The 25125-nt window shown below is 41.6% G+C and overlaps 3 protein-coding genes and 1 long non-coding RNA gene across 7 annotated transcripts in view; 1 reads left to right on the top strand and 3 right to left on the bottom strand.

Moving 5' to 3' along the window:
- Window positions 1-61: 61 nt before the first annotated feature.
- LOC148339533 (vesicle transport protein SFT2B-like) lies at window positions 62-4203 on the bottom strand. 2 transcript variants are annotated; one of them, XM_088291353.1, is made up of 8 exons: window positions 3841-4203; window positions 2408-2497; window positions 2099-2184; window positions 1943-2024; window positions 1802-1837; window positions 1049-1065; window positions 667-696; window positions 62-577 (listed from the first exon to the last, which is right to left on the bottom strand). In XM_088291353.1, the coding sequence occupies exons 1-8, from the start codon at window positions 3907-3909 to the stop codon at window positions 541-543; spliced, it is 447 nt and encodes a 148-aa protein (XP_088147479.1). In that variant the 5' UTR covers window positions 3910-4203; the 3' UTR covers window positions 62-540. The 2 variants fall into 2 exon arrangements, with proteins under 2 accessions (XP_088147479.1, XP_088147478.1); XM_088291352.1 differs by having other exon boundaries at window positions 1049-1107; window positions 3841-4163.
- Window positions 4204-14218: 10015 nt separating this feature from the next.
- Window positions 14219-16218, top strand: gbx2 (gastrulation brain homeobox 2). The gene is made up of 2 exons (XM_088290778.1): window positions 14219-14865; window positions 15251-16218. The coding sequence occupies exons 1-2, from the start codon at window positions 14448-14450 to the stop codon at window positions 15775-15777; spliced, it is 945 nt and encodes a 314-aa protein (XP_088146904.1). The 5' UTR covers window positions 14219-14447; the 3' UTR covers window positions 15778-16218.
- On the bottom strand, window positions 15153-18871 carry LOC148339531 (uncharacterized). The gene is made up of 2 exons (XR_015842528.1): window positions 18371-18871; window positions 15153-15847 (listed from the first exon to the last, which is right to left on the bottom strand). It is a non-coding gene; the product is annotated as an uncharacterized LOC148339531 (long non-coding RNA).
- Window positions 18872-21876: 3005 nt separating this feature from the next.
- agap1 (ArfGAP with GTPase domain, ankyrin repeat and PH domain 1) overlaps window positions 21877-25125 on the bottom strand; it is a 62178-nt gene continuing 58929 nt past the window's right edge. For all 3 annotated transcript variants that reach the window (XM_088291953.1, XM_088291950.1, XM_088291951.1), the window contains 2 exons: window positions 23644-23899; window positions 21877-22784 (listed from right to left, as the gene is read on the bottom strand). In XM_088291953.1, the coding sequence (XP_088148079.1) occupies window positions 22563-22784; window positions 23644-23899 (478 nt within the window). In that variant the 3' untranslated portion in view covers window positions 21877-22562. The remainder of the gene's footprint in view (window positions 22785-23643; window positions 23900-25125) is intronic.

Here is a 25125-nt window from a genome sequence, read left to right as displayed (position 1 = left end):
CAGGTAAACATCGGCAGGACACACATCAACATTTGATGGAATAAATTGAGCAACTTGAGCATTTAGGAAAGATTTCAGCCTTAAAATGCTGCCGCTTTATTCTGTTTTATTTTTTTTTAAACTCATATAAATATTCATAAAAATGAAATTGAATCTATGCTCGGAAATATCTAGACATTTTGAAGCTGAATGAGGACAAATCCCCTCACAAACCACCAGCTTACACAAAGCGTGTCATTATGCCCCCTCATAATATATGCAGTAGCAGCGCTTTGAGATCGGAATTCTGTCCTACCACGATACATTAAAAACAGTTTCCAAGATTATGTAACCGTGAATAATAGACACACCTGATCTGAAATGTAAAAACCCGCTGTGAAATGTAAAAACATTTATATAATAATAAATAATAGACATTTGCAGAGTAGAAAAGGTGGGCTGACATTCCATGCTGTAAAGAGGTGGACAAGACACAATTTGTCCCGCCGTAAACCACACCTGACACCTGGCATGAAGACTTGCAGTGGTCACGCGGACATTTTAGCAACAGACGGAACACAATTTGCTGATGCAGTCCCTTGAAATACACAAAGAACAAATTCCACTTTTGATGTTAAGGATCGCTTATGGCTTGATTACCTGTGCATGTGCATTCACGTGTATTACCTGGCGAATGGGATGTAAGACAGGCCATACCTGCAGTAAAAAGATGAATTTTTATTCAATTCTAAAAAGCGGTCTTATTTCCAATTGTGTCTGTTATAGTGTGCACGTGTGTAATGACGTAAGATTGAGGGTGGCCAGCATCTCAGGCTGAGGAAATTCAAGGAAGTGAAATTTAGAAAACTACAATTTCAGCTCAATTCTGATTACATTTGTCCAAATTCAAATGTATTCCATCACTGTGAAAAGTGAATGAATGGCTGGAGATTATTATTATTTTCATTATTTTTAAACTTAACTGGCAACTCTGCACTTACTTTGAGAAACCTGAACCCACCGCCACCCCCTCTCCAATCCGCCAAACACACGTGTGCGTAAAGCTTACCAACAGAACGCCATAAACTGCAAGAAACAGAAGAGCAGTGCAAGACCGTTGCTATTCCACTAGAGGGAGACAGAGGTCAGTCAATTTCATCAGGCGTGTCCCAACAGGACAATATCAGGCAACATATTCTAAATAACCCTTTGGGCTCTACGTTGGACTTTAGGATTTTGTGTGATTGAATCGTAAAATGAATGACACAATTTGGATTTTAACAAGTGAAGAGACCTCCCCATGTTGCCGAGTGTTTTCTCCACAATTGCAAAATTTAAATTTTCGGATATTTTCTATCAGATGGTAAAAAAAAAAAAAATGTCGGAAAATGTCAAGATTTCATGTCAAAATGCTGTCACCGGTATTTATTATATTAGTTCTACTGTAGCGTCTCTTTATTGGCGACAACTAACAGTTAGCGTCAGTCGTAAACACGTAAAAAAAAATATCAAACCAGCTCAACCAAGCTTCCATGAATGAAGGCAGAAGTTTTTTTTTTTTTTTTTTCCCTGCGAAACAGAACACTTGAAAATGAATGTATAATAACAATTGTTATAATTTGGCATTAAAAATAACATTTGGTTGGGTTCACTGGTGTGTAAAAAAAGGGAAAAAAATAATAATTGCAAAAACTGTTAAATTTAGGCACCTGTGGCCAAAACATTACAGTGGGTGGTTCTCTAATAAATTATAATATGTAATAATAGTAATACTAGGACAAATACATGTCATGCCTGTCAAACAATGAGATGAAATTCTCACCAAGAAAGCTGAACACAACGTCAGTACCAGACACACCTGTAGACAGACAAACAGGCTGATTATCACCAATTGCCGAACCGATTTATTCCGTCTTCAACACAGCATTTAGCGAATGACATCACAAAACGATTCTCATCTCACCAGCATGATGATTGTGGCCAACGCTCGTTCTTTTGCACACATGTGCTTTAATTGTTTGTATGGTCCCACCAGGAACATGGTACTGAAAGCACACCACAGACAGGCAACGTTGAATCAAGAAACCACAGTAATGTGGAGTGATGACACAGTGTGTACCTGGACAAAGCGCAGAGGTTTCCTGCACTGTACATGACAGCGAACACGGTGAGACCAAACCCAGGCAACCACAGCATACATGTGCCCTGAAACAAACATTTGGTGACCATGAAAACAGCAAGCGGGGTTATTATTAAACTAGAAAATGGGTGTCAAAAATATTTTCTGAGCGCCAACTGCTTTTATTGACAATGAGTGCCCTGAAAGGTGCCTATAAATAAAATTAGCTAATTATTTTTATAATTGTTATTGTCATGGTCCCTAACCTAAAGAAGCTGCCCACAACACATCACAGCCACATCCACTCACCAGAATGGAGCAGAGGATCCCCAAAATGAAAAAGAACAGGAACCCTTTCATCCTTGTCCCCCAGGCCAGGGTGGACGCCTGATCGGCTCTCTGGAGAGATGACATCATCATCATCATCATCATAACTAAGCACACAGATCCAAAGAATTAATTATGGAAAAACAATTGCATTATACTACCTTTTCAGTATTTATAAAAAAAAAAAAAAACTATTAAAGTGGTTGAGTGGTTCTCACGGTTGCCTCAAAGCCAGAAAAACATGTTCGGTAAATTCAATGTTTGAAGATTCTAAATTCCCTCTCAGGGGTGCATGAGTGAGTGAATGTTTGTCTATCTCAAGTCATGTGTTTGTTGAGTGATGAGTACAGGGTGCAGCCTGGTTCTTGGATAGGCTCCAACTTTAGCGAAAAAAGATAAGCCGCGTACATAGGGGCCTGACAAAAAGTGCGCAGTTACCAAAGTATTTATTGTTTTTCTTTTGATTGTTTTATATTTTGGGCGCCCAACTGTTTTTCAAATTTCAAAGCAAATACACTATTTGTGGTAATTATGACATTCCAAGGCTATTACCAGCCTACTATGAAGCACATTCGCGCAGCGGTGTAAGAATTCTTCACAATATTAAAAAAAAAAACTCACGTTAAGTCTTATTTAACATTGGATTCTTTTATATGTATGGCCTATTATGGAGAGGTTTTTCAACCACATACAGTATTTATTGTAATTGGGACTTTACAACTGCATTCGGGTCGATTGTAACTCCATCGTAAACGAAGGACCCCCTGTGAATATATAATTGAGAAGGTTGCCTTCCAATGAGCCATGAGAGATCAAGTGTGCAAACTGCAAAGGGAGTTTTTCTGTAAAACAAAAAAGCTAATTTTAGACCATTCTTGCATTTGAATTTGCCTGCGTTTGTCATTGTATTTGTTTTAGTTAAGTCATATTTATGGGCAATATTTTAAGTAGCACACTCCCATTTTATCTTTTGGTCTACTTGATATTCATCCTCTTTAAAAAAAAATACATCATGCGTTACTAACCAGTTTGTTTCTTAATACTTGAGTAGATTTTTCACTGAGTCCTTGGATATTATTTTTCGAGTAATAATAAACACCTACTTTTCACTTTTACTTAAGTCACATTCTTCTGTTACTTACTTGAGTACAATTTTGGGCTATCCTACTTGCTCTCGATTTTACTATGGAAAAACATGTCTCGATTCAAACTTAAATAGAGATTGGATGAGATGCTGAACATTAATGTAAAACGCGTGGTTGCAACAAACTACAAACGACCAAACTATGTAAAAATACCAAATAAACATCCGTTTGTATAAGGTGTACCGTCTGGTCCTTATTCTGAGAGCTGAACTTTGGTTAGCCTTTGGAAGCTAACAACAAGCTAAAAAGAGCTGCTCTGTTTGACATCACCTCCAGTATTCCGGTCCCGTCCGTGTTATCCTCATCTTCTCCGCTCAGGACCTTCTTTAGTTTATCCATGAAGTTGCACCCTTCCTAGCGACAAAAGCGACGGCGAGTCGGGGACGTTTTCCAGGAGTTGGTGGAGTTAGGTAGTCGAGTTGATAACAAGAGGTGAGACTGAGACCACGTATTTTTCGATGTCCACAACAGGTGGCCAGCTTCCGCCTGCACTACCACTAATGACCACTGGCGTCACTGTTTCCTCCTCAACAATAATTTCCCATTCCTTTTACTTTGGGGGTCTTTCACTTGTGTTTACTGGTAGAGGTGGCCAAAGTACTCACATTCTGTACTTCAGTATAAGTACGGACGCTGGTGTACAAATAAATGTATAAATAAATAAATAAATAAATAAATATCCATCCACTATCTTTACCGCTTCTCCTCACTCGGGTCGCGGAGTGCTGGAACCGATCCCAGCTGTCTTCGGGAAGTAGGCGGGATACACCCTGAAGTGGTTGCCAGTCAGTCGCAGGGCAAACGAATAAAATAACCACGCGCGCTCACTATCACACCTTAGGAAAATTGAGCGTCCAATCAACCTACCGTGCATGTTTTTGGAATGCGGAAGGAAACCAGAGCACACGGAGAAAACCCACACAGGCACAGGATGGAATCGAACCCAGCGTGCACTGTGATGCCATCGTGTTAACCAGGCGCTCACCGTGTCGCCTGATATTTTACCTGTTATTGTTGTCTTGTTTTGTAACATGTTACTGATATTTTGACAGGTATATTAGCACCAACATATTTAAATGCTGCAGTGGCTTAGGTAGGATAGGATAATGATTACTTTTTGTCAGCCTTCATCAGTCAGTTCATCAGGGCCTGTCATTGCACACAAATCTTCCAATTATTCTAGCTAAAGAACCTGTTATTTATAATACGTGTCTTCAAACAGCAGATGGCGTCGTATGACAATGAATTGTTGCTGAGACGCACCCGAAACTACTGAGTACCAATGGTTCTGAAAACTTTACATTGTTTCCAAGTAACCCCCCCAAAAAAATGATATGATAGTTTATTTGGCCAGTGTATTTTTATGTCAGGACAGGAAGGAAACCGGTCCGTTATGTTCCAGTGTGATTGTTTATTGCGTTCAGATCACTCATGGTCCATCGATGTAGTGATTCCCAATTTCCCACACGCAATAATATTTCTTTACTCCAAATGATGGTCAGTATCCTCGTTCATCATCCGATGTTAGCAACGTATTGTGACAGGCAGAACAATTGATTTTTTTTTCTGAATTGACCTGTTTATCCATGTTCTTTGGTATTTTTGTTTGTAAAAAAAGACTGTAATTTAAAATATTTGCCATAGCTCAATTAAGGTTGCGAAACACTGCATCAATGAACACACGCACATGTACAAACACAGCCAACATGTCCCCCGTCCAAGTGACTAATTAGCTTATGTTTACATGAGACGTTGACCCACTTCTGAAACATCTCAAAGGCGACCATCTACCCCAAACAAGAAGACATGAGTGGTAGTGGGGGATGAGGGTTGCAGGGGGGATGGGGTGGTGTTCTTGTCCAGGTCACATGATCAAACTATTTCTGACCTGATTTTGAAGCGTCACGTTTTTCAGGTTTAACTTGATGTTCTTCGACATTGCTTCTGGAAGGTGAAACGACATGATGGTCCGCCGTGCATCTTGGACCAGGTGGGCTCAGTCAGCCGACACAAACTCACCTTTTTCTGCTCTAAATCGAATTATTCAGTGATTGTCCACGTCACTGCCCTCCTCGCCTTAAAAAGACCCTTAAGCAAGAAGACGCTGCTGCGTTCGCTCCAGTTGTGCTCCCTGGGGACGTGTAATTAGTGCTGCTTTGTGTGTGTACATGCACGTGTACATCATATTCGTGTTTATGGATCCCCGAGGCCAAACATCTCCTCAGCGAGATGTCTGACATTGTGTTGCTAGGTTGAGTTTGTTTTCAGACCAAAGGGGAAATAAATTTGTGGACACATTTGAAATGCAACTTCCTGTGTGCATCTTGTACACATTCTTGATTAGCTGCGATTGATGTGAATCTTTGAGTGATCACTAAACTAACTGACCTTGGCCACGAGCATCGCCACCACTCCACCATGCGGCCACTGTTTCCTCCTTAATATATCAATTAAATATTGTGAGGATTGTCTGTATTCATCTTTGGCGTCACCTCGCGTCACAGAAGGCAGAGGGCTGTCAAATATTAGCAAAAGTGGGGGGCTCCAGTCACAAGACTTGACTCCAATCATGCTTATGTTACCATTATTAGGACTCAGGACTTGCTTGGCTAAAGACTTGAATGGACTTTGATTTGAAAAAGTAAAGCAAAGTAAAGGAATAAAAAGGAGCTCATCAAAATGACTAAACGATCTTACAGCATAAGAGCATGACTTGAGAAAAGAATTATTTAGACCAGGTGTGGGCAAACTACGGCCCGGGGGCCACATGACGCCCGTTTTAATCCGGCCCGCCGAACTTGAAAAAAATTAAATGAATAAACCTTGTTAATGTAAGATATATATTTTGCTGTAATGTTTTTGTTCACTTTCATTTAAAATTAAATTTATTTATTTTCTCCAATGAGGTTACCAAAACACTCCATTCATCTGCTACTGGTCCAGCGCCTCTGTCAAATTTTCAAAAAGTTTGCCCACCCCTGATTTATTCTTTCTTGGTTTTTGAGTGACCTCCTGCTCGAAGGATTTGGATTTTCCATCAGCCTAAGCTGTGCCATTTGTCAAGAACACCTATTGTTTCGAGAAAATGGCACTGAAGTGAGATTGGGAACAGATAGACTTTGACAGTATTGCTTGGAAGTTGAAGACTTGAGACAGTAAAAGTACTTAGACTTGACACTTATACTCCGATCTTTCAATATTGCAAACAGATGATAACCAATACAACCAACCAACTATAGCCACCATCTGTGAGGACATTTCCAATAACATCCTGAAGTTGAGACTTTCCCCAAGACATTCACACCATGCTGAATTCTCTCAAGTGTTCCTCACTGCTCTTTACAAAAGGGAGAAGGGGGCGGTCGGCGAATCTGGTTCCAGAGCAGCCCTGAAGACGTGGGAGCCTCCTTGCCGTCACTCTCTGTGATTAGCCACCAGCTGACCCAACAGCTGCCATTTAATAGCCCTTAACCTGTTTTCTACCAGAAGACGCAGCGCTCCTCCAGACTGAGCTCAGCCTCTCATGTTGCAAAAATAATTTGAACTACCAGTGGTGGCCACTTTTGGACGGTGCTATCATTAGAAGGGAGCTCACTCGAGTGCTTTGGTTCAAAGAGATGCCGCAGATCGACAAGCAATTGGCTGCAGTCACTGGAAATGTGAGCTTTCTTTACTGATTGTTGTGTTGCTGTGCGAATCAATCACAGCAGTCATCAGCGGCGACCTCGACCCGGCATGCCACCTCCCTACTCTGATCATGCGACCAATCACCTCGCTGACCTTGCTAGCCGTGGCCATTAGATGACTCCACCTCCTGTCACCAATCACACACAGGTGACACTCATGAACAAATCTAACAGAGCCGAATCGCTATTCCCATTTCATTTCGTAGCAGTCCTCCGCAATGGATTCCTCTCAGGCCAACTATTTGGGACATTTGATTTCACCGGTGACAGTGCGCAAAGATGCTACATTTGAATGACATATCATGTCAGTAGGATGATTGTACGCGTGAAATAAATATCACGGCAGGTTAAAGAGTATTATCTTCTATGCACCCCAATTTTGAATTTTGATTAAAATTGCGTTGGTGGAATATGAATTAAGCAGAAAAGTACACCCGTTTTAATCCAATCCATGGGGCGGCCATTTTGCCTTGTACTGCCACTTGCTATTGACTGAAAAAGACATCAGAGTACAAAAACCAGTGGTGTCCAAACTATGGCCCGGGGGGCATTTGCATCCCGCTGTTAAAATTCACATTTGACACGCCGCGTGTTGTTGTCTTCATGGGGTGGTATTGAAGGGAGGAAAAGAGGAAATTCCTTCTCATCTATCACTTTCTTGTTTTCGGCTAAGAACTCATCGCTAAATTAGAAACCAAATTTGTTTTCATAGTGCCACAATGAAAAAAGATTATTTAGTTAGTGAAGAGCATAAACTGCGATTATGTGCTCCATTTTCGGCTCTACGTCATGCTCGTTTTGGTTCTGGATGTGAAGCTGAAGTCATTCTGCTGCTGCTCAGTGCAGAAATGGATGTGGTTGAATGGTCCCCCCCCCCCCCCCCCCGCCCCAAAAAATTGGGCTTTATCAACGAACAATTTCACTTTATATATTTGCTCAGCATATTCTTACCAGCGTCTAAATAAAGACAAGGTGACCCCAATCGTGCTTTTGCATTCTTTGATTTTTCGAAATGCGGCCGTTGGAAGAAAAAGTTTGGACTCTCCTGGCCTAGGCGCTCAGCTTGAGAACATTAAATGATCTAACCCAGAAAACAGGTCTTTAAATATTTTTTGGGCTGGAATTCCACGTGACTGTTGCATCGATTTTTGTTTTTTGTTTTTTTAATAAAAACATCGTTCTTCGGACATATTCATCGCTGAGAACAACGCACTTTTCTCTGGCAACCGAGTTGGAGCAGCCGACGGAAACGGCAATTCTTTACCTTTTAACACAATCGGACTTTTTCCTGATAAGTCCTTCAAGGTAAGCACGATCTGACCGTAATCACGCCAGCCAAAAGCTCTCGACAAAATGGCCAGTGAGCCAAACCGTGCTAAATGATGATGTCGTTCAGAAGATTTCACACGGTGATCTGGAAAACCACACCCCATCTTAACGGCTCCTTCTCCGCCTTGTTCACTCCATTAGCCGTGAGCAGCAGGCCGAGTGCCGAGCACGTAGCTAATTATGCCACCAGGGCTCATTAGCGGCGGCGCTCTCGTCACTTTCCCGGCTAATGATGTCGGACGCAGCGAGGGGAGGCCTGTGCTCGCTTAGTTTTCGCCAGCGCTCGCCGTTCCATCAAAGGCCCGAGCGAGTGTCCGGGGGTCATCGTACCCGATGACGTTTCCTCGGATGCCAGAGCGCAAGCAACCTTGTTAACACGAACGGTCACACGGTCAGACATCACCTGCAACTCAACATGCTCTCAGACGTTTCTTCTGAGAAAAGACGGTGAAACAAGGCGACTATTCATCTGGCGCTCACACCAGCGGAAGCCAGCGGGACGAGGCGGTGCTAACCCAATATTAGCAACCGGCTCCTTACATCCTATTGGTGCTACGGTGGTAGTGGGTGATAATTGGATAATGAGCGTTTGAGACAAGTTGAGATCTAATTAACTTGTCTGAAAGTTGCCGCTTGAGCGTCTGGATGTTTCAACTGGTGTCTGACTTCGACGTGAACGTCTCTCATTCTTTGGGTTTAACACGAGCGCTCGTGTTTACTTACCTGCTAGTTGTCAAAGGTGGAAAAGATTGCTTTGACATTCTTTGGCCTAAAGAGGGGGGATGGCTGTGTTCTGAGTGTAATTAGAGTCATTCAGGCCAATGCACACCTGCTTGCTGTGTTTTGGAAAGTTGATGCATGGTGACGGATGACTTGAGCAGCTATCCCACCGCCATGCTAACCATCGCTACCACTAACCAATAAAACTGAAACTTTGATCATCTGTCTGTGAAGGAAGAATAATTCAAGTATCTTATACTAGATGGCATAGGTTATAATTCGGTTTTATACACAAATGTTGCCAATCATCAGAATAATAGCTTTGCATTCAACTAAACTGTCTCTCATTTCACACCGAATAAGTACATTTCTAATGGTATTTGCTGACATTTTTGTTTGGTGACGTGTGTGAAATTTTCTTAATGTAAAACATGTGCCTTGGCTCAAAAAAATGTTGGGAAACACGGATTTCAAGGCAGTGTTCCCACAGCAATTAGCGTGTCAATCATGATTGACCAGCAGGGGGCAGTGACACCTGATTTCTAGCTCCTGCAGTTTATCTTCCTTCCATTCACTTGACGGAGTGACCACAAACACATTGTTTCTTTAAAGCCTCCCTGATTGTAACAATATTATTGTTAGTTATGTTATGTTGCTTAGGGGCCGATTACAGTGACGGACGAGAGAAAGAGGAAGTGACGTTTTCCCTATGTCAACAGACTGAAGTAACGTACTGTACTGCACAAGTTAAGAAGTTAATAAAAGTGAAGTAAGCAAGTCAATGCTTTAATCGTCCACTCTGTATGAGAAACAGGACAGAGTGAAACACTGATGATTGTAACATGATATCAAATAACTTTAAAATGTGAGAGATCACTCACTTGACGGTAAAAAAAAAAACATCCGTAATGTTTGTTGTTACTATCATACCACGTGACCATATTTAAAACTACACTTGCGTTTCTGGACAATCGTCTAAAAAAAACATTCGGTCATTAATTTTGAAAAAATATACCTAGCCTGCAAGCAGATGCAAGTGTGCCATTTCAGACAGTGGTAAAGTGGTCATCATTCAAGCCTTTTGCGCTGCTCTGTCGTCTCTGCCTTGGTCAAATGACATGGAAGATTTTACTCATTAGTGGTGCCACCATAAAAAAAAAGTCTTTTGCCACAGAAGGAAAAGGTCGCTATCGTTCTTGTTCAAGTCACATTTACAGTGTCACAGAATGTTGATGTCCACTCCATACAGGCATTTGCAAGTGTAAAGAGTATGAAGAGCAAATCGAAGAGGAATAATCACATTTAACGTCACCTCACGGCACAGAATAATTGATTGCAATCATCTTTTAGAGACACGTGACAATCAAACATTTACTTACTTTGATCAAATGGAGGACATTGAGCTCCAAATGAGCCTGATTGTCGGTGTGTGTATCACACACTCTAAGAGGGACTTTGTAAGCAGGCCAGCGTGTTTGTGTTCTGACTCCCCATCAACAGTAAATGTACACCTTTGATTCGCTAGATTTTAAAGCCTGAAGCGTCTTCTCACTGCGTGGCGGCATTCAGGAGGCACGTGTATAAGCAAACGCACCCTGGCATTTGAAAGCTGATGAAAAGGTTCGATGCCGCCACGCTGCTACGCTTTCACTGAATGGCGGCGAGTGGCACCAGCGCTCACGGCGAAGACACCCTCGCACCCCCACCCGACCCGACGCGCATCTGTTCACATCAGCCGGCCGAGCTAGCTAATGGCTTTCCCGCCACGTCCTCGCCACTTTACGTGCAGTAATATGAGCAAAGATGCCATTTAGCTGGAGATTTAAACGCCAGGTGAGGCGGGGAGGGGGGCAAAGGGGGGGGGGGGTCTTACAGGGGAAACTGAACCATTCCAGAGGCGTCTTGACTTACAAGTGACCACATTTACACGGTTTTGCAATACAAGCTTTTACTCTGCCCATTTTTTTTTGCTTTGATTTGCGACCAAAAACTTGAGTCACGAGAGTTGGTTGAAGGGAGCAAATTTCACGACAAGCTGCAATTTGGCGATTGGTGAACAGTTGTTCAAAACTTCAATCTATTTCATGTCATTCGGGGTTTACATCACTGTCGAACTTAACATGAAACAAAAAGAATCTGTTTTTATACCAAACCACATAACATGTCTTTGCACTCAAATCATCTTTCCCCATTAAAATAAATGGCGAAGCCATTAATTCGCTCCCGATCCGTCGCTTCAAATGTTTTAACTACGCGTAAACCAATATTTTTACCATTTCTATGGCACTGTGCATTATTTATAAACATTATGCTAAGCAGACTTTCCTTGTGGTATGTGGTGGTTTGAAATACCCAAAGTGTAGTTCTTTTTGTTTTCTGTTTATTTTGACATTAAACTTCAAATAGGAGAGGCAAAATAACAACTTGAAGCTTAATTTTTGAAGAATTGCTCACGATCTGCCAAACTGTTACTAGTTATCAAGTGAATATGATTAAGTTCAGTGCACCAATGTAGCACTTGTATCTCAGGTTCATGCTAACTATTCAAAGCAAAAAGTTCAATATGAACACTCCTCACCATTGTGCCCCCTGGTGGCCAATGCAAGCACATCTGTAGAAGCAGCACAATGGCCATTGATTTAGAATATTATTTTTGGGGAGGTTGTTTTCTGTAGGCTGGAACGGATTAATAGCATTTCCATTCATTTGGATGCTGTACGATGATTTGCGATATAAATGTTTTGCGTTACGGGCTTTCAACTGAAAGTGAAGTCACCAGGTAAGCATTAAGCCGCTCCTTTCAGAGATGCTCCTATGTTCGCACCCCCGCCTCCACCCCCTCTGCCAAGTCCCCCCTCCAGCCCTCCTTCCCCCCTTTCTGTCCGTAATGGATGAAGGCAGCACTCTCCTTGCATGCGGGAAAGGTTTAATTAAATCATCGTCCAATCATAATCCCTGTTGTTAATTAAACTGGATAATTTATAAGTACAAAAGCGACTATTTATTAGCTGCTGTGTAGAGTGTGGCTGAGCAGTCTCGTGCGCGCTAGCCATGCGCGCACGCCTACACTCGCAGGCCCGCTGCCCCTCCTCTCCCTTTTCCAACCTTTTACTATTGATGCTCTGCATGATTGATAATGAGAGCGAGGCCGCGCTCTGCTCGTCTAATGGCCGCGCAATTAAAATTGCCTGTAAATGAGCCGCGGCTCGTTCCTGCTAATCTATGCGACTTTGATTGAATTTGTCAGCGCTAATTGAAAAATACTGCTATTTAATGTCACCACACATCAGGACGCCTTTAATGACATGGTGTCCCAGTGACCCTTGGGGGGTGTGAGCGTTCAAGCGTGCCCTTGACTCAGCCCATCGGGGGATGGGGGGGGCATCCACTGGGAGATCCACTCAGGGTCGGAGGTCATGCGGCTACATATGATAATGTGGCATGGGCGACCATTTGAAGATGACTGACACTTCAATTTATTGGTTGAACCTGAGAAGCATGTTTTTGCAACGTGGGAGGAAGTTGGAGTATGGGCAGAACATGCCAACTCCACAATAGGAGACCAGAGCTTGGATGCGAACCCTCAACTTCAGAACTGTGAGGCAGATGTGCTAACCTTTAGCTCACTGTGTCACTATTCAACATAAAGAATGAAAAATGCTGAAGTTAAAAACAAAGCATTCACTACAGCAAAGACAGGGTCGGATGCTCATGAAATAAAAATGGCCTAATAAATATGGGAAATTAATGAGGAAAAGTGGTATAGATTATGAAGAAAGGATGGATGAAGTGAAAGTTCCAAAATCAATACTCAGGAGTAAACATCCGCCGTGAAATTTTCTAACGGGAACCGAGGCTCACATGCATGCGTGAGCTCAAATGTCACTATTTCTTTTAAATTAACAATTGAAGATAAACATCGAAGATGGGCCAGTGGCCCCTTGACTAATTTTAATTAGTTTTTTTTTTAACCCAAAAATTCTTAATATTGCTGATGAATTTTCATTTAATATTTTAATACACAAGAAACGTGGGGAAATTGGGCTTAGGAAATGTAAAAACACAATATAAAAATAAATATTAAAAAAGAAAACTAAATCTGAGAATATGTGAATCTGTGGGTGCCGAACTGCAAATATCTACTGAAGTTGAACTTGTAATATCCCTATTCACCACTAGATGGCAGACATGGCCAAGTTGCATTTACTGTACTGCCATATAATGTGAGTAGGCCTAATATTATTTTCTGCAGATTTAAAATGAGATGCAGGACATAGTATCTCAAAATAGTGGCTGGATTTTTGTGAGGAAATAAAAAGCAGAGAATCGGTATAAGTAAAGTAATTTTGGCATGCTGTTTAGGAGTTTTATGGCATCCTTGTATGTTATTTTTTATGCAAGGAGTCCTTTGCGATGGAAAATAAATACAGTATGTGGGTATTGCGTTGTTTGCTTCAAACAAGTTATTCTTGTCTTAGGAAGTTGTCTTGTATGCATGCATAATTTCTTTTATTTTTGTCATTCATCTGGTTAGGAGGTTCGTGGTCCTCTGTGACGCCACAGTAGCACATGATGAAAAATTGTAGTCCGCTCTTTTAGGTGCCCATCCCTCATTTACATAGACAGGTCAATCCAGTTTATATAAATTGCACACTTTGTAACACAATTCTAAACATTCCAGCAAAAAGTTTCAAATGACAGCAATTTAACATACACTGAATATCAGTATAAAATAATTCACATCGTAGAAAAAGAAATCAATGTCAAATGTCACTCACCCAGCACGCCGGAAGGGAACTGTGACGTCATCACGCCAGACCAATCGTCGCCCGAGGTTGTGCGGCAGGGGCGGGGCGTCAACCAGAGCAATGAAACAGCGGGGAGCGCAAATTGAAATCGCAAAACGTCCACAGACGAGCTTGTGCGCGTGGAGGAGAGCGTAGCCGCTTGGTGGTGTGGAAAACGGCGGTGAAAGTTGACGGCTGCTCGGATGGAATGCGTTTGCGCCCGGCTCCCCTGAAGCCTTCCGGGCTCCTACCAAAGCGTCCCGGGCTCGCCTGAAGCCCGCGGGGGTCCTCGGCCCCTTCGCAGCCGGTTGCGCACAGTGCTCGTCGTCCCGCCACTGGCGTCGTCGTCGTTCCTATGAGTGCGACGTCCAGTCCGCCGTTCGTGGTGATGCAGCGGCCACTCGGAAGCAGCTCCGCCTTCAGCATCGACTCTCTCATCGGGGGGCCTCCGCAGCCCAGCCCGGGACACTTCGTGTACACGGGCTACCCCATGTTCATGCCCTACCGCTCGGTGATGCTGCAACCGCCGCCGCCTCCGCCGCCCGCTTCCCTGCAGCCGACTGGACACCCCCAGCATCCGCACCTCCCGGCGCTGCAGGGTGGCTTCTGCTCCGGCCTGGCTCTCACTTCCACGCTCATGGCTTCGCTGCCGGGAGGATTCTCGCCCGGGCAGCAGCACCCTGACGCGGGCCGGAAACACGCTGAGGACGCCAAGAGCTTGGCGCCGGTGCCGGCGAAAGAAGACGCGGATACGTCGGTGCAAACGACCGCAGGTACGAATTTGGATTGCATAGGAATTTTTTTTTCGATGATTGGAAACTGGACAGGAAGTCATCTTCAACTTTAGTTTAACTGAGTGAGGCCAGCTGCTTAGAATACAATATCTATTATTATTATTTGTTAATTATTATCATTGGGAGCCATCTTGAGAACCTACTTAAAACTCGACTGTTTCTAAACAACCCAGAAATTTGGAACAGATTGACCTTTTTTTTGTATTAAAAACAAACCCATAAAAATGAACTAAAACCAAAACAAAGTTGAGTCAAACCGACTCAGGTAGTATAGCAATATTTTTATTTTTTACGAGTGTATATAAAAAGTGGGTGACTAGATATTAACGCCATTCTCCAAATGTGCACTTTTAAATTGTGTCAGCGCGAGGACACGCGAGTCCGGACGAGTCAAAAGAAGACGATTGTGCGCGCAGAGACGAGAGTTTCTCCATGGATAGCGACGCAGACTACAGCTCGGACGACAACATGATGAGCTCCGCGGCGGCCGGCCTGGACGACGGCCTGCATCTCCACGCATCGGCCGGCCCTAGCTCGGGCCCACCGGGAGGCGGAGGAGGAGGCGGTGGCGGCGGGGGTAAGAACCGCAGGCGGCGGACCGCGTTCACCAGCGAGCAGCTCCTGGAGCTAGAGAAGGAGTTCCACTGCAAAAAGTACCTGTCGCTCACCGAGCGTTCCCAGATTGCGCATGCGCTCAAACTGAGCGAGGTGCAGGTCAAGATCTGGTTCCAGAACCGGCGCGCCAAGTGGAAACGGGTCAAAGCCGGCAACGTCAACAACAAGTCCGGGGAACCGTCGCGGAATCCCAAGATCGTGGTTCCCATCCCGGTGCACGTGAGCCGCTTCGCAATAAGAAGTCAGCACCAGCAGCTGGAGCAGAGCCGACCGTAGAACCGTCGAGAACAACTGTCGAGAATTGGCCTCTCTTCAGCGCACTTAGCACTCGTTTTATTCGCTTTCTCTAAAAAAGGAGAGAAAAAATTCAGGCCAAAGCTTAAAAATCAAGAAATGTAAATTAGTTTTTTTTTTCAAACAAGTGCAATGGGATCTAAATTAATTCATTTAAGACAAAGGACAATAATGTTCTCATCTAAAGGGACAATGTTTGTACAGGGGGCGGACTCCCAACGTGAAACAAGGATGATGATAATGGTGATGATGATGATGATGATGATGATGATGAGACAATACAGTACCGAAAACTGACCAAGGACGGAAGTGATTTTTTATTTTTTTTTAACAAGTTTTCTCTTCTTTCCACCCCAAAGACGCTGCTAGTTTATTTAAATCCAAGTGTGCTCAGTGAATTCCAGTGACAAATATTAAATACGTGTCAATTAAAACAAACAAACAAAAAAAGTCTCTTCTTTTTTTTCCCTTCATTCACATCAGAGTTTTATTTTTTTTAAGCAGCAGCTATTTCTTTGGACTTCAAATCCGAGCCTCTAGAAAAATGAAAGGTAAAATTTAATTGCGCCAGGGCGCTTAAGGCCTCAAACGTCGAGAGAAAAAAAAACGGTTTTTTTTGCCATTTTACCACTCCGACTAAGAATGCAATGAAATTCACTTGCATTCATAAATTAATTAAAATATTTAAGTAATTAAAAAAAGGTTTTATTACGTCTTCGCCCCAACAGCGGAAATGTCAAATCATATCGTTTTTCTACAGAAATACAGATTACAAAATTATTTCTACTCCATAACGACACATAATTACAGATTGACTTTATATTCTAGCTCAGTAATTATCATTAAAACCACCTAAATAAAACGAAATACGTAAAATTAACAAAATAATATAAATATTATAATATTAACAAAGTGACGAGACATCCAGACAACGAATGATTTACTTAACAAAAAAACATTGCCTTTTAAATCTTGAAGGATGACAGAGCACTGTCGGGGTCACGTGATACATTTCCCTCGCTCATTATAATGAAACGTCAAACAATAAAAGACGCTCGAACGCACACTCCGAAATACAGTGAAAACGGAAACTTGTAATAAATTCAAGTCAGGTGAAAAATGACAATCGAAATTAGAAGAACACTTAAATTGAAGTCGTTCCCACTGACGCCAACTGCACGCGCGACATTGTGGAGTTAGGCCTTTTTTTACGATGAAGACTCATTAAAATTATTGAAATATTTTTTTATGTTGGTTACCGATCGTGTCAATACCGATCGATGATTAACTGTAGTTCTCATTAAAAGAGAAGACGCTGCTATTTTCGCTGTTTGTCATATTTCTGGATTTTTTTTAAGTTTACAAAATGTCAATCATAACTAAAGACGTTTCTAAAAAGAATGTAAATTCAAGAACCCCCTCACCAATTTTATTTTGCTTATAAATAATAATAATAATAATAATAGAAATATCCCAACATGAACACATTTATTGTCGGTGTCCTGAATTACGAAACTATATGATGTAGAGGTTTTAGTGAACGTGACGTCATAATGATTTTTGCTTGAGGTAACCACGTCACACTCGGCTGGAAAATGCCAAATGAACCCAAAGGGATGCAATTCATCCCGTCTAAATGTTTAAGCAGAGGTCACCAACATGGTGCCCGTGGGTTTATTCAAAAAAACGGCTCCCTATATGGGACATTGTGAATTACTCGTGATGGTGTACACTGAAAAAAATGTAAGTGAAATCAAAATTTCAAGGGCACAAATTTCTATGAAATTTTCAATTGGGCAATTCAACAAAATATTTTATAGTTTGTTAATGTGAAAACTAGCTTTTTTGCATTTTCAACGAAAATGTCCCTCCAACTTAGGGATACAAACAACAAATCAGCAAATTGTTTTGGAGCAAACAATGTGCTTTCTTTATTGTGATAACTAACATCGCAGCCATAAAAATGTAGATAATTAAATATTTCAACCTTTCCAACATAAATGAATTTTTTAGCCCTCCAAAAACAAGTTGCATGTGTTTTTTTTGTTGACAGAGCAGTGAACAGTTGCAAATGTAAACATGCAGAGATTTAAACCAGCTTTTGTTGTCAATATTGAGAAAAATCATTGACGTGATCAGTGACGTAGATGCACATTATTAATCATTGACATTGAAAGGTATTTGGAGCAAATTTGTTGTTTCAGAAGTGTGACTATAAAATACATAGTGAAGTGAAATAACTCACTCTAAATGCAGTCACATGAACACCACCGAATAGCTGGTTCCTCCTCTAAACTGGGGATCCTGAACGCAGCATCACTCAATCACATTTCCCACTTAGAACTTATTCTCATTGGTCTGTATCAGTCGACGTGTACTGAGAAACATGTTTTTTGTTTGAAACAAGCACATAGCTTGGCCTTTCCTCAAGTCCATTTAGCTTAATGCTAACAAACGATGCCGGACCTGCGTCGTTTGGTAGCACTAAGATAACATGCTCTTTAGCATTGCGAGCTAACTAATAACATCGGGCTCGGCGACAAAGTATTGAACAGAAACGCTGGACAAAACTTACCTGCATATTTTCGTTATCCTCTCCGAAATAAACCGACCAAGTGTTACTGCAGGACCGAGGACCATCTCCAGGTAGAACTGTATGTCTGCATTATACTGCCTCCAGGTGACTAATTCACTAACACAGGTGCAGCAGCACAATCCCGTAAATGACTGATGATATGATACACAAAGTGTTTTTTTAAGTTTGGTTTAATTCCATGAAGATTCATATTTTGCAAGGTATAATATCATGGAGCGCTATTTTACATATGAATAACTCTGGATGTTCAATATGACTTGTTTTCAGTCCAATACCAGTACGAGTGTTCACTAAGAGTTCTCGACAACATGAGGTCCCGGCAAGATTAACATAACCTCTTTCTGACGCAGATGAGGCTTTGCCAATGTGTTAAACTGCTGGAGTATAGTGCCAACTACTACCGGGGAGGACTTCCATAATGTCAGATTTCATTTGCCTTAAGTATCGGTGGTTAGTATCGGCAGTCTCCATAAAACTGGATTCTGCCCGATACATGTACCTGGTTTTGGTACTCGCCCATCCCTATTAATAACACTTTACATATTTTTGGAGGGGAGGCTGAAACAATTTGTAATTTTTGCAAAGAGATTTGGAAAAAACCTGAACTAGATGCAAGGTTCAGTTGTCAGCAAGTGGCAAAATGGTCACCCCCCTGAGATGGCAAAAAAATTGTTGATTTTACTGCTTAACTCATAGCCCACAAATAATTTTAATTAGAATACCATGTTTAGACTAGTTGGACAGAATTGAAGATAGTGTTGTTGGTAAGAATTTTTGGGGGTTGACCTCCCCCTTTAACCTTTACTTGTAATGCTTTTTATATGATTTTTTTAAACTTGTTTCTGGACTGGAATGTGGGGTTAATCCAGCTCGGTCGACAGCTTCTTGGGAAATAAAGTAAATGCAGGTGCAATTGGAAACCAAAGTGAGTGAACATCATTCTGGTTTTTATTGAAAACAGACACATTACAGTAGAAGATTCTGAGTTATCTTACTGTACATCCAACTCAACAATAATTATAATTATTAGAACCACAAGAACATCAATAATGTGTCTGAACGAGAAATAAGAATACTAAAACCTGGATGGACTTGGAACGGGGCAAACTATACAAAATGCACATGTGAGAGAGGAGCTAACGAAGAGGTGACGGTTAGCGTTGACTCCTTTTGTCTGAGAGCTAGCTGCCCTTCTCATGTTGGTTTTAATTTTATTTTTTTTAACTTGTGCTGGAATAGAAGCATGTTCAGCATTTTAAAAAGCGCACAGACAAAATGAAGGAAAATTCAAGCCAACCCGTAGCCACTAACCTCATCTAAAATGAAAGTAAACGCATCCAATTGCAAATAGCCTCAAAGCTACGAGCTAATGCTAAGTGAATTTAGTGCATTTTTGTCATAAATAAAATAGCATATATATATATATACACACATATATATATATATACACACATATATATATATATACACACATATATATATATATACACATATATATATATACACATATATATATATATACACACATATATATATATATACACATATATATATATATACACACATATATATATATATATACACACATATATATATATATACATATATATATATATAAATATTGTGTGTATAAAAAAAAAATCACAAAATAAAAGTTTTTTATGGGACATCATGGTGAGGGGTGGGATTTCCACGAGCACAAATGGAATGAAGGCAGGTGCATTAAAAACAAAGGCAAAGATAAACGTTGGGAGTGTCTGGGACTTTAAAGCGGTGTACACACACATACGCAACGATAATCGGGCCACTTTTGAATCCGATTTTCCAATGTCTCTGAATGATTAGCAGTGGTGTTAGTCATGAGATAAGGAAACACGAGCTGGTTATGTTTTTCTTCTTTTGACTTTCCGTGTGTCTGGATGCCCTGTGGCACCTCCCACAGGTCAGTGTTGGTACTACAACAGACAACTGTCGAGCGAGGAGCGATGGTTTGGGGGATATGTGGTTTGCTGTACTGTCATCCCAAATTCCGTATGGTAATTTGAGATTTAGAATATATAAGGTAATATAATTTATGGACTCTTAACATTATCCTATTGAGGCAATTTAAGCAGAGCTCACAGTTAGCCAAACTAGTATACAAGTAATAGGATGAGCTAAAGTGTACTACAACCTTTTCAGGTGGACTTAATTTAACCTCTCTACAAACCTGTCCTATTGTTCAGTGTTTCAGTACTTTTTGCACAATTTGTGGTTCTCTAACAAGGATCTTAACTGCATTTTTTTTTTTACATTTCAAATAATTCCCACATATGCCTTCCTGCGACTCCTCCAATCTCGCGGTTGCCACCGGATGACGACACTGGTGACATCCTGTTTGATGGCTAAGTACAGCTGATCAATTGTTAGATGTCATATTGCTGTCACGATGTCGAAATATAAACAGGATGATGAAGAAGACTGTTTAAATACCAAAATATATTTGAAACAGAAACTCAATTGGTGCTCAACATTGGTATGTGTGTACCCATCTCAAGATCTGTACAAACGTTGAGGGGAGTTGACAAACTGACAGAAAGGGTCCCTCCATTACTCAGCAGTCACATGGAGAGGAAACACAGCGAACCAACAGCACATTCAGTCAAATCATAGAGATATGCAAGACAATTTCGGTCATTAAGCGTACTTTGTAGCCCTCAATCATCCACTAATGCAGCCTTGCTTTCTAGTGTCGGCCTGAATCATGTCAGACTTGACACTGTGAAGCCAAAGTAGAAGAAGAGAAAATAAATAAATAAGTCTCCAGATTGGAGATTAAACTTGAAGTCGTGGATAAATGAGCACCACCTTCAGTCTAGCGGCTGTCAGCACATCTCAAGGAGGACCAGAACATTATTTTAAATTATTTGCACACAAGGAAAAAAAAAAAAAAAAAAAGCCCTTCCCAGCTTGAAGATTAAAGGACAGCAGGAGCTTACGACAAGATTTGCTGGTGTAAAAACACCTGAAGAAGTTAGATTCCCTTTTTGGACACGCGTAGAAGCACGCAAACGCAGTTTAGTGTTAAAGGGACGGCGTGTCGAAAAACTCGACTGAACGTCACTCTTTTTGAGTGTCGTTTTCATGGGCGTTAGCTTCAGAATGATGCTAAAGTGGTTAGCATTTCCTTCCCTTTCACGCGTGGGACTTTCGGCAAAGTCTGGAGCTATTTGGACACAAACATTGTAGCTTTAGGCAGAGGTGGGAGGACGTCGCAAGGAAGTCCAGTCAAGTCATTAATCATCTGGTGAAGTCAGTCATATGTCAAGACAATCTTGACAATCAGTCAAAACAGAAATTCACACATTTGCCACTTTGCATTCGGTATATCGACTAATTAGATACTAACACATTCACGCCCCCCCCCCCCCAAAAAAAAATCCTCAAACCAAATGCAAGAATCTTGCACTCCACATCACAGCATACTTTTCGCTCAAAAACATATTAAACCAACAATGCAGATTTTGACGTCTAGTCTCGTGAATAACCAAGTCAAAGTCAGGTGGAGTCTTTAGAATTTCCTAAACTTGCCAAGAGAAGTCTCACTGGAGTCAAGTCATGTTAGCGGAGTCATCCTTGCCGCCCCCCCACTTCTGCCTTCAAGATGGCGACACGGTCGTTTTAGGAAGGGTTTGCCGTCATCTTCGCCATATCGAGTGTAACCACAACTTACATGCTGGTTCTGACCCACCGCGTCCCTGAGCCTGATCCAACATTCCCTGTCGAGAAAAAAAGTCCAAACATGCCAGATTTCACATATTTGTCACATTTAACATGGGTCAATTAGTTCACAGAAGTTAGAAAAAAAAAAAACATTATGGCGGCGCCACAACACCATGTGGTGGACATGGGACTCGGTGCGCCGCGTCGGCCGGGAGACGATATGCTTGGTGGGGGAGGCGGGGAAAGTGACGCTGCCTGAGAGCAAACTGGCCTTGTAGTGTGTGACGATAAGGATGACACCAGCCATTGAGAGTCTGAGGTGAAAGTGACCCCGTACAGTACCCAGCATGCTTTGGGTACTCCCCACGCTCGTCACCCAGTTCAACCAGTCTGACGGGAGAGGTGGGCGGAGTCACAGCAGGTAGTGAGCGGTTCCCAAAAGGAGGACGACGCTTCTCCCAACGAGTCCTCAAATGAAGGCGCTGCTGCTGGCGGCGCTGCCCACGCTGCTGCAGCTGTTGTTGCGGTTGGCGTTGCGGCGCGACAGGTTGGGCGTGGCCATGAGCGGGTAGCGTTCGTCCGGGCAGCCGTACTGGGCCAGCGTGTCCACGCACTCCTGGCTGTTGGCCTGCCGGGCGTAAGCCAGGGCGCTGTTGCCGTGGGCGTCCCTCGCCATCAGATCCACACCGTACTGTCGACAGGCAGGCAAAAGAATTTAGCACTGGTGGTCCGAAGAATTTTACATTTTAAATGCTGCCCGCGTCAGAAAGACAGGAAATGTTCAAAGGCAGCACAGTATTTTTTTGGAAAACTAAAAGCAAACTTTGCACAAAAAGGAAAAAAATGTGAATGTTAAAAGATTTTTATTCTTAATTATACTGGTCAACAATTTTATTATTATTTTTTTTAATCAGAGATTCTACATTCTTTTTGCATTCATTCTGATTCTACCCTAATTTTTTCCCCACACATCAGGTTTTCATCATCATAATACAGCAACTAGTATTAATACTCATATGCAATATATTTAGTAATATTTCTGAATTATGGTTTAGGTTCAGCAATTGGTGAAATGTCATAGCTATGGGAAATCTGTATCTCGCAAGCTTTTAAAGGTCAAACTAAAAAAAAAAAAAATTCTGAAATCTATTAAGATTTTTTAAATCAGAATCAAAAATATGTTTAGGGACACATAAAGCCATCTCTGATTCAAATGTTGACAAATGTTAAAAATATATAAATCAAGCAATTATTTGTTAAAATCAAATACAAACCTATATATATATATATATATATATATATATATATAATTATTATTATTATTTTTTTTTAGACCAAGTAGTACTTATCAAAGTAGTCACACTTGACAAAAGCCGTTGCATCTTGTAATTGTGATAAATTAGTTACTTTACACTGATATTTACGGCCCACGCAGCAACCAGTAAAATCCATAAAAAATTCCCCTATAAGTCACCTCTCGCCCAAAGTCAGCTGTGCTGGCCTCTCATAAAATTAACCGCTTTTGAAAGTGGATGTATGCATGATGTTACCCAGATGAGAAGCTGTGTGATGACAACGTTGCCTTTGTGGCTGCCCAGGTGCAGCGCGTTGCGTCCGTCTCCCTCGCCGCACGTCTCGTTGACCTGCTGCCTGGAGCCGTGCGCCAGCAGCAGCACCACGGCGCGCACGTCCTCCTCCACCGTAGCGCGCAGCAGCTGCTGGCCAAGCGACAGCTCGGCGCACGGCAGCGACGGCAAAAACACACGCTGCTCGTACTTGGCCCGGATCCAGCGCTCACGTTCCTCCCTGCCAAGACACAGCGGGAGACGGCACGATAACATGACGCCCGGGTTCACATGTGGCATGTCACGGCACGCTTTATGACATGATGTCATGTCCCCAGTGCCTCAAATAAGACGCAGGGAACATGGGTAGTATTGTTTTCAACCCAGTGTCATCAGCCGTGGCCGTGTTTAATCCGGTGGCGATTATCTGGCTAAATCCTACCATGTAAACAGCCACTCATTCAAGGCCTTGGGATTAGTGCGAGGGCGGGGAGGAGACATTGAGATGCCCCCCCCCCCCCACTTTAAGAAAACATGTCCCCTCCGAGAGACGGAGGGGGACACAAAAGCGTTGAACTCTGAAGTCCATTACCATCATGTGAAGAAAATGCATCTGCCAACGTCACACCAAAGTTGCGATCACTATTGGCAGATGGCTGTGTTGATAACGGACAATTAATTATTATTTTTTTTAAGACTTTTCTAGGTTTTGAATCTACCCCTGTTTTTCTAGCAGATTAAGTTTTCACAATAATAATTAAATGATAACATAAATATATTTAGTCATACTAATAAATAAAGGGTGAGGTTGAGCAACAGGTGCGATGAATTACAAAACATGGTAAAATCCGAATTTTACAGGTCAAACTTAAAAACAAAAAAAATAAAATCGCAGAAACCTGATGTGCTAAAAAAAAAAGTAAAGACTTTTTTTTTTTTTTTTTTAAATCAGCGTGAAAAACATTGATGGACCCATAAGGCCATATATCATTCAAATTTGACATTGATTCGATTGTTGTTGTGCCCATTGTTCTCTTGTTACTGAAGCCCTCCAGTTTTTTTTTTAAATCTCTCTATATACTAGTGTTGCAATAACTATTATTTGAAATTAATTAATATGGTGTTTAATTTTTAGATCCATCAAAAATCGGACTTAAAAAATAAAATCACATTATTAACAAGAATGCAAATTGACAGTGAAAAACAAAGGCACAAAAAATGATTCGGTGACTGGTTTGGTCCATAAAATATCCATCATTAATTAGAATTCAAGGTTTCTCAGCATATGCAGTCTGATTTGTTTCTAATATTTTCAAAACAATTATAAAAAACGAAAGCACAAAGCATTTGGAAATATTGTGAATTGGCTCCGTATAAACCAAAGTATCGAATCAGCTTCAAATATGTGCCGAGGTGACATGACGGCACATGAATGAGACAAACAAGCCGAGACCTTGTGTGGGAACT

This window comes from Idiotropiscis lumnitzeri, chromosome 3 (assembly GCF_059441095.1).
Source record: "Idiotropiscis lumnitzeri isolate Australia: NSW breed Sydney's pygmy pipehorse chromosome 3, RoL_Ilum_1.0, whole genome shotgun sequence".
Lineage (NCBI taxonomy): Eukaryota > Metazoa > Chordata > Actinopteri > Syngnathiformes > Syngnathidae > Idiotropiscis > Idiotropiscis lumnitzeri.
This window is presented reverse-complemented; position numbering and strand designations above follow the sequence as displayed.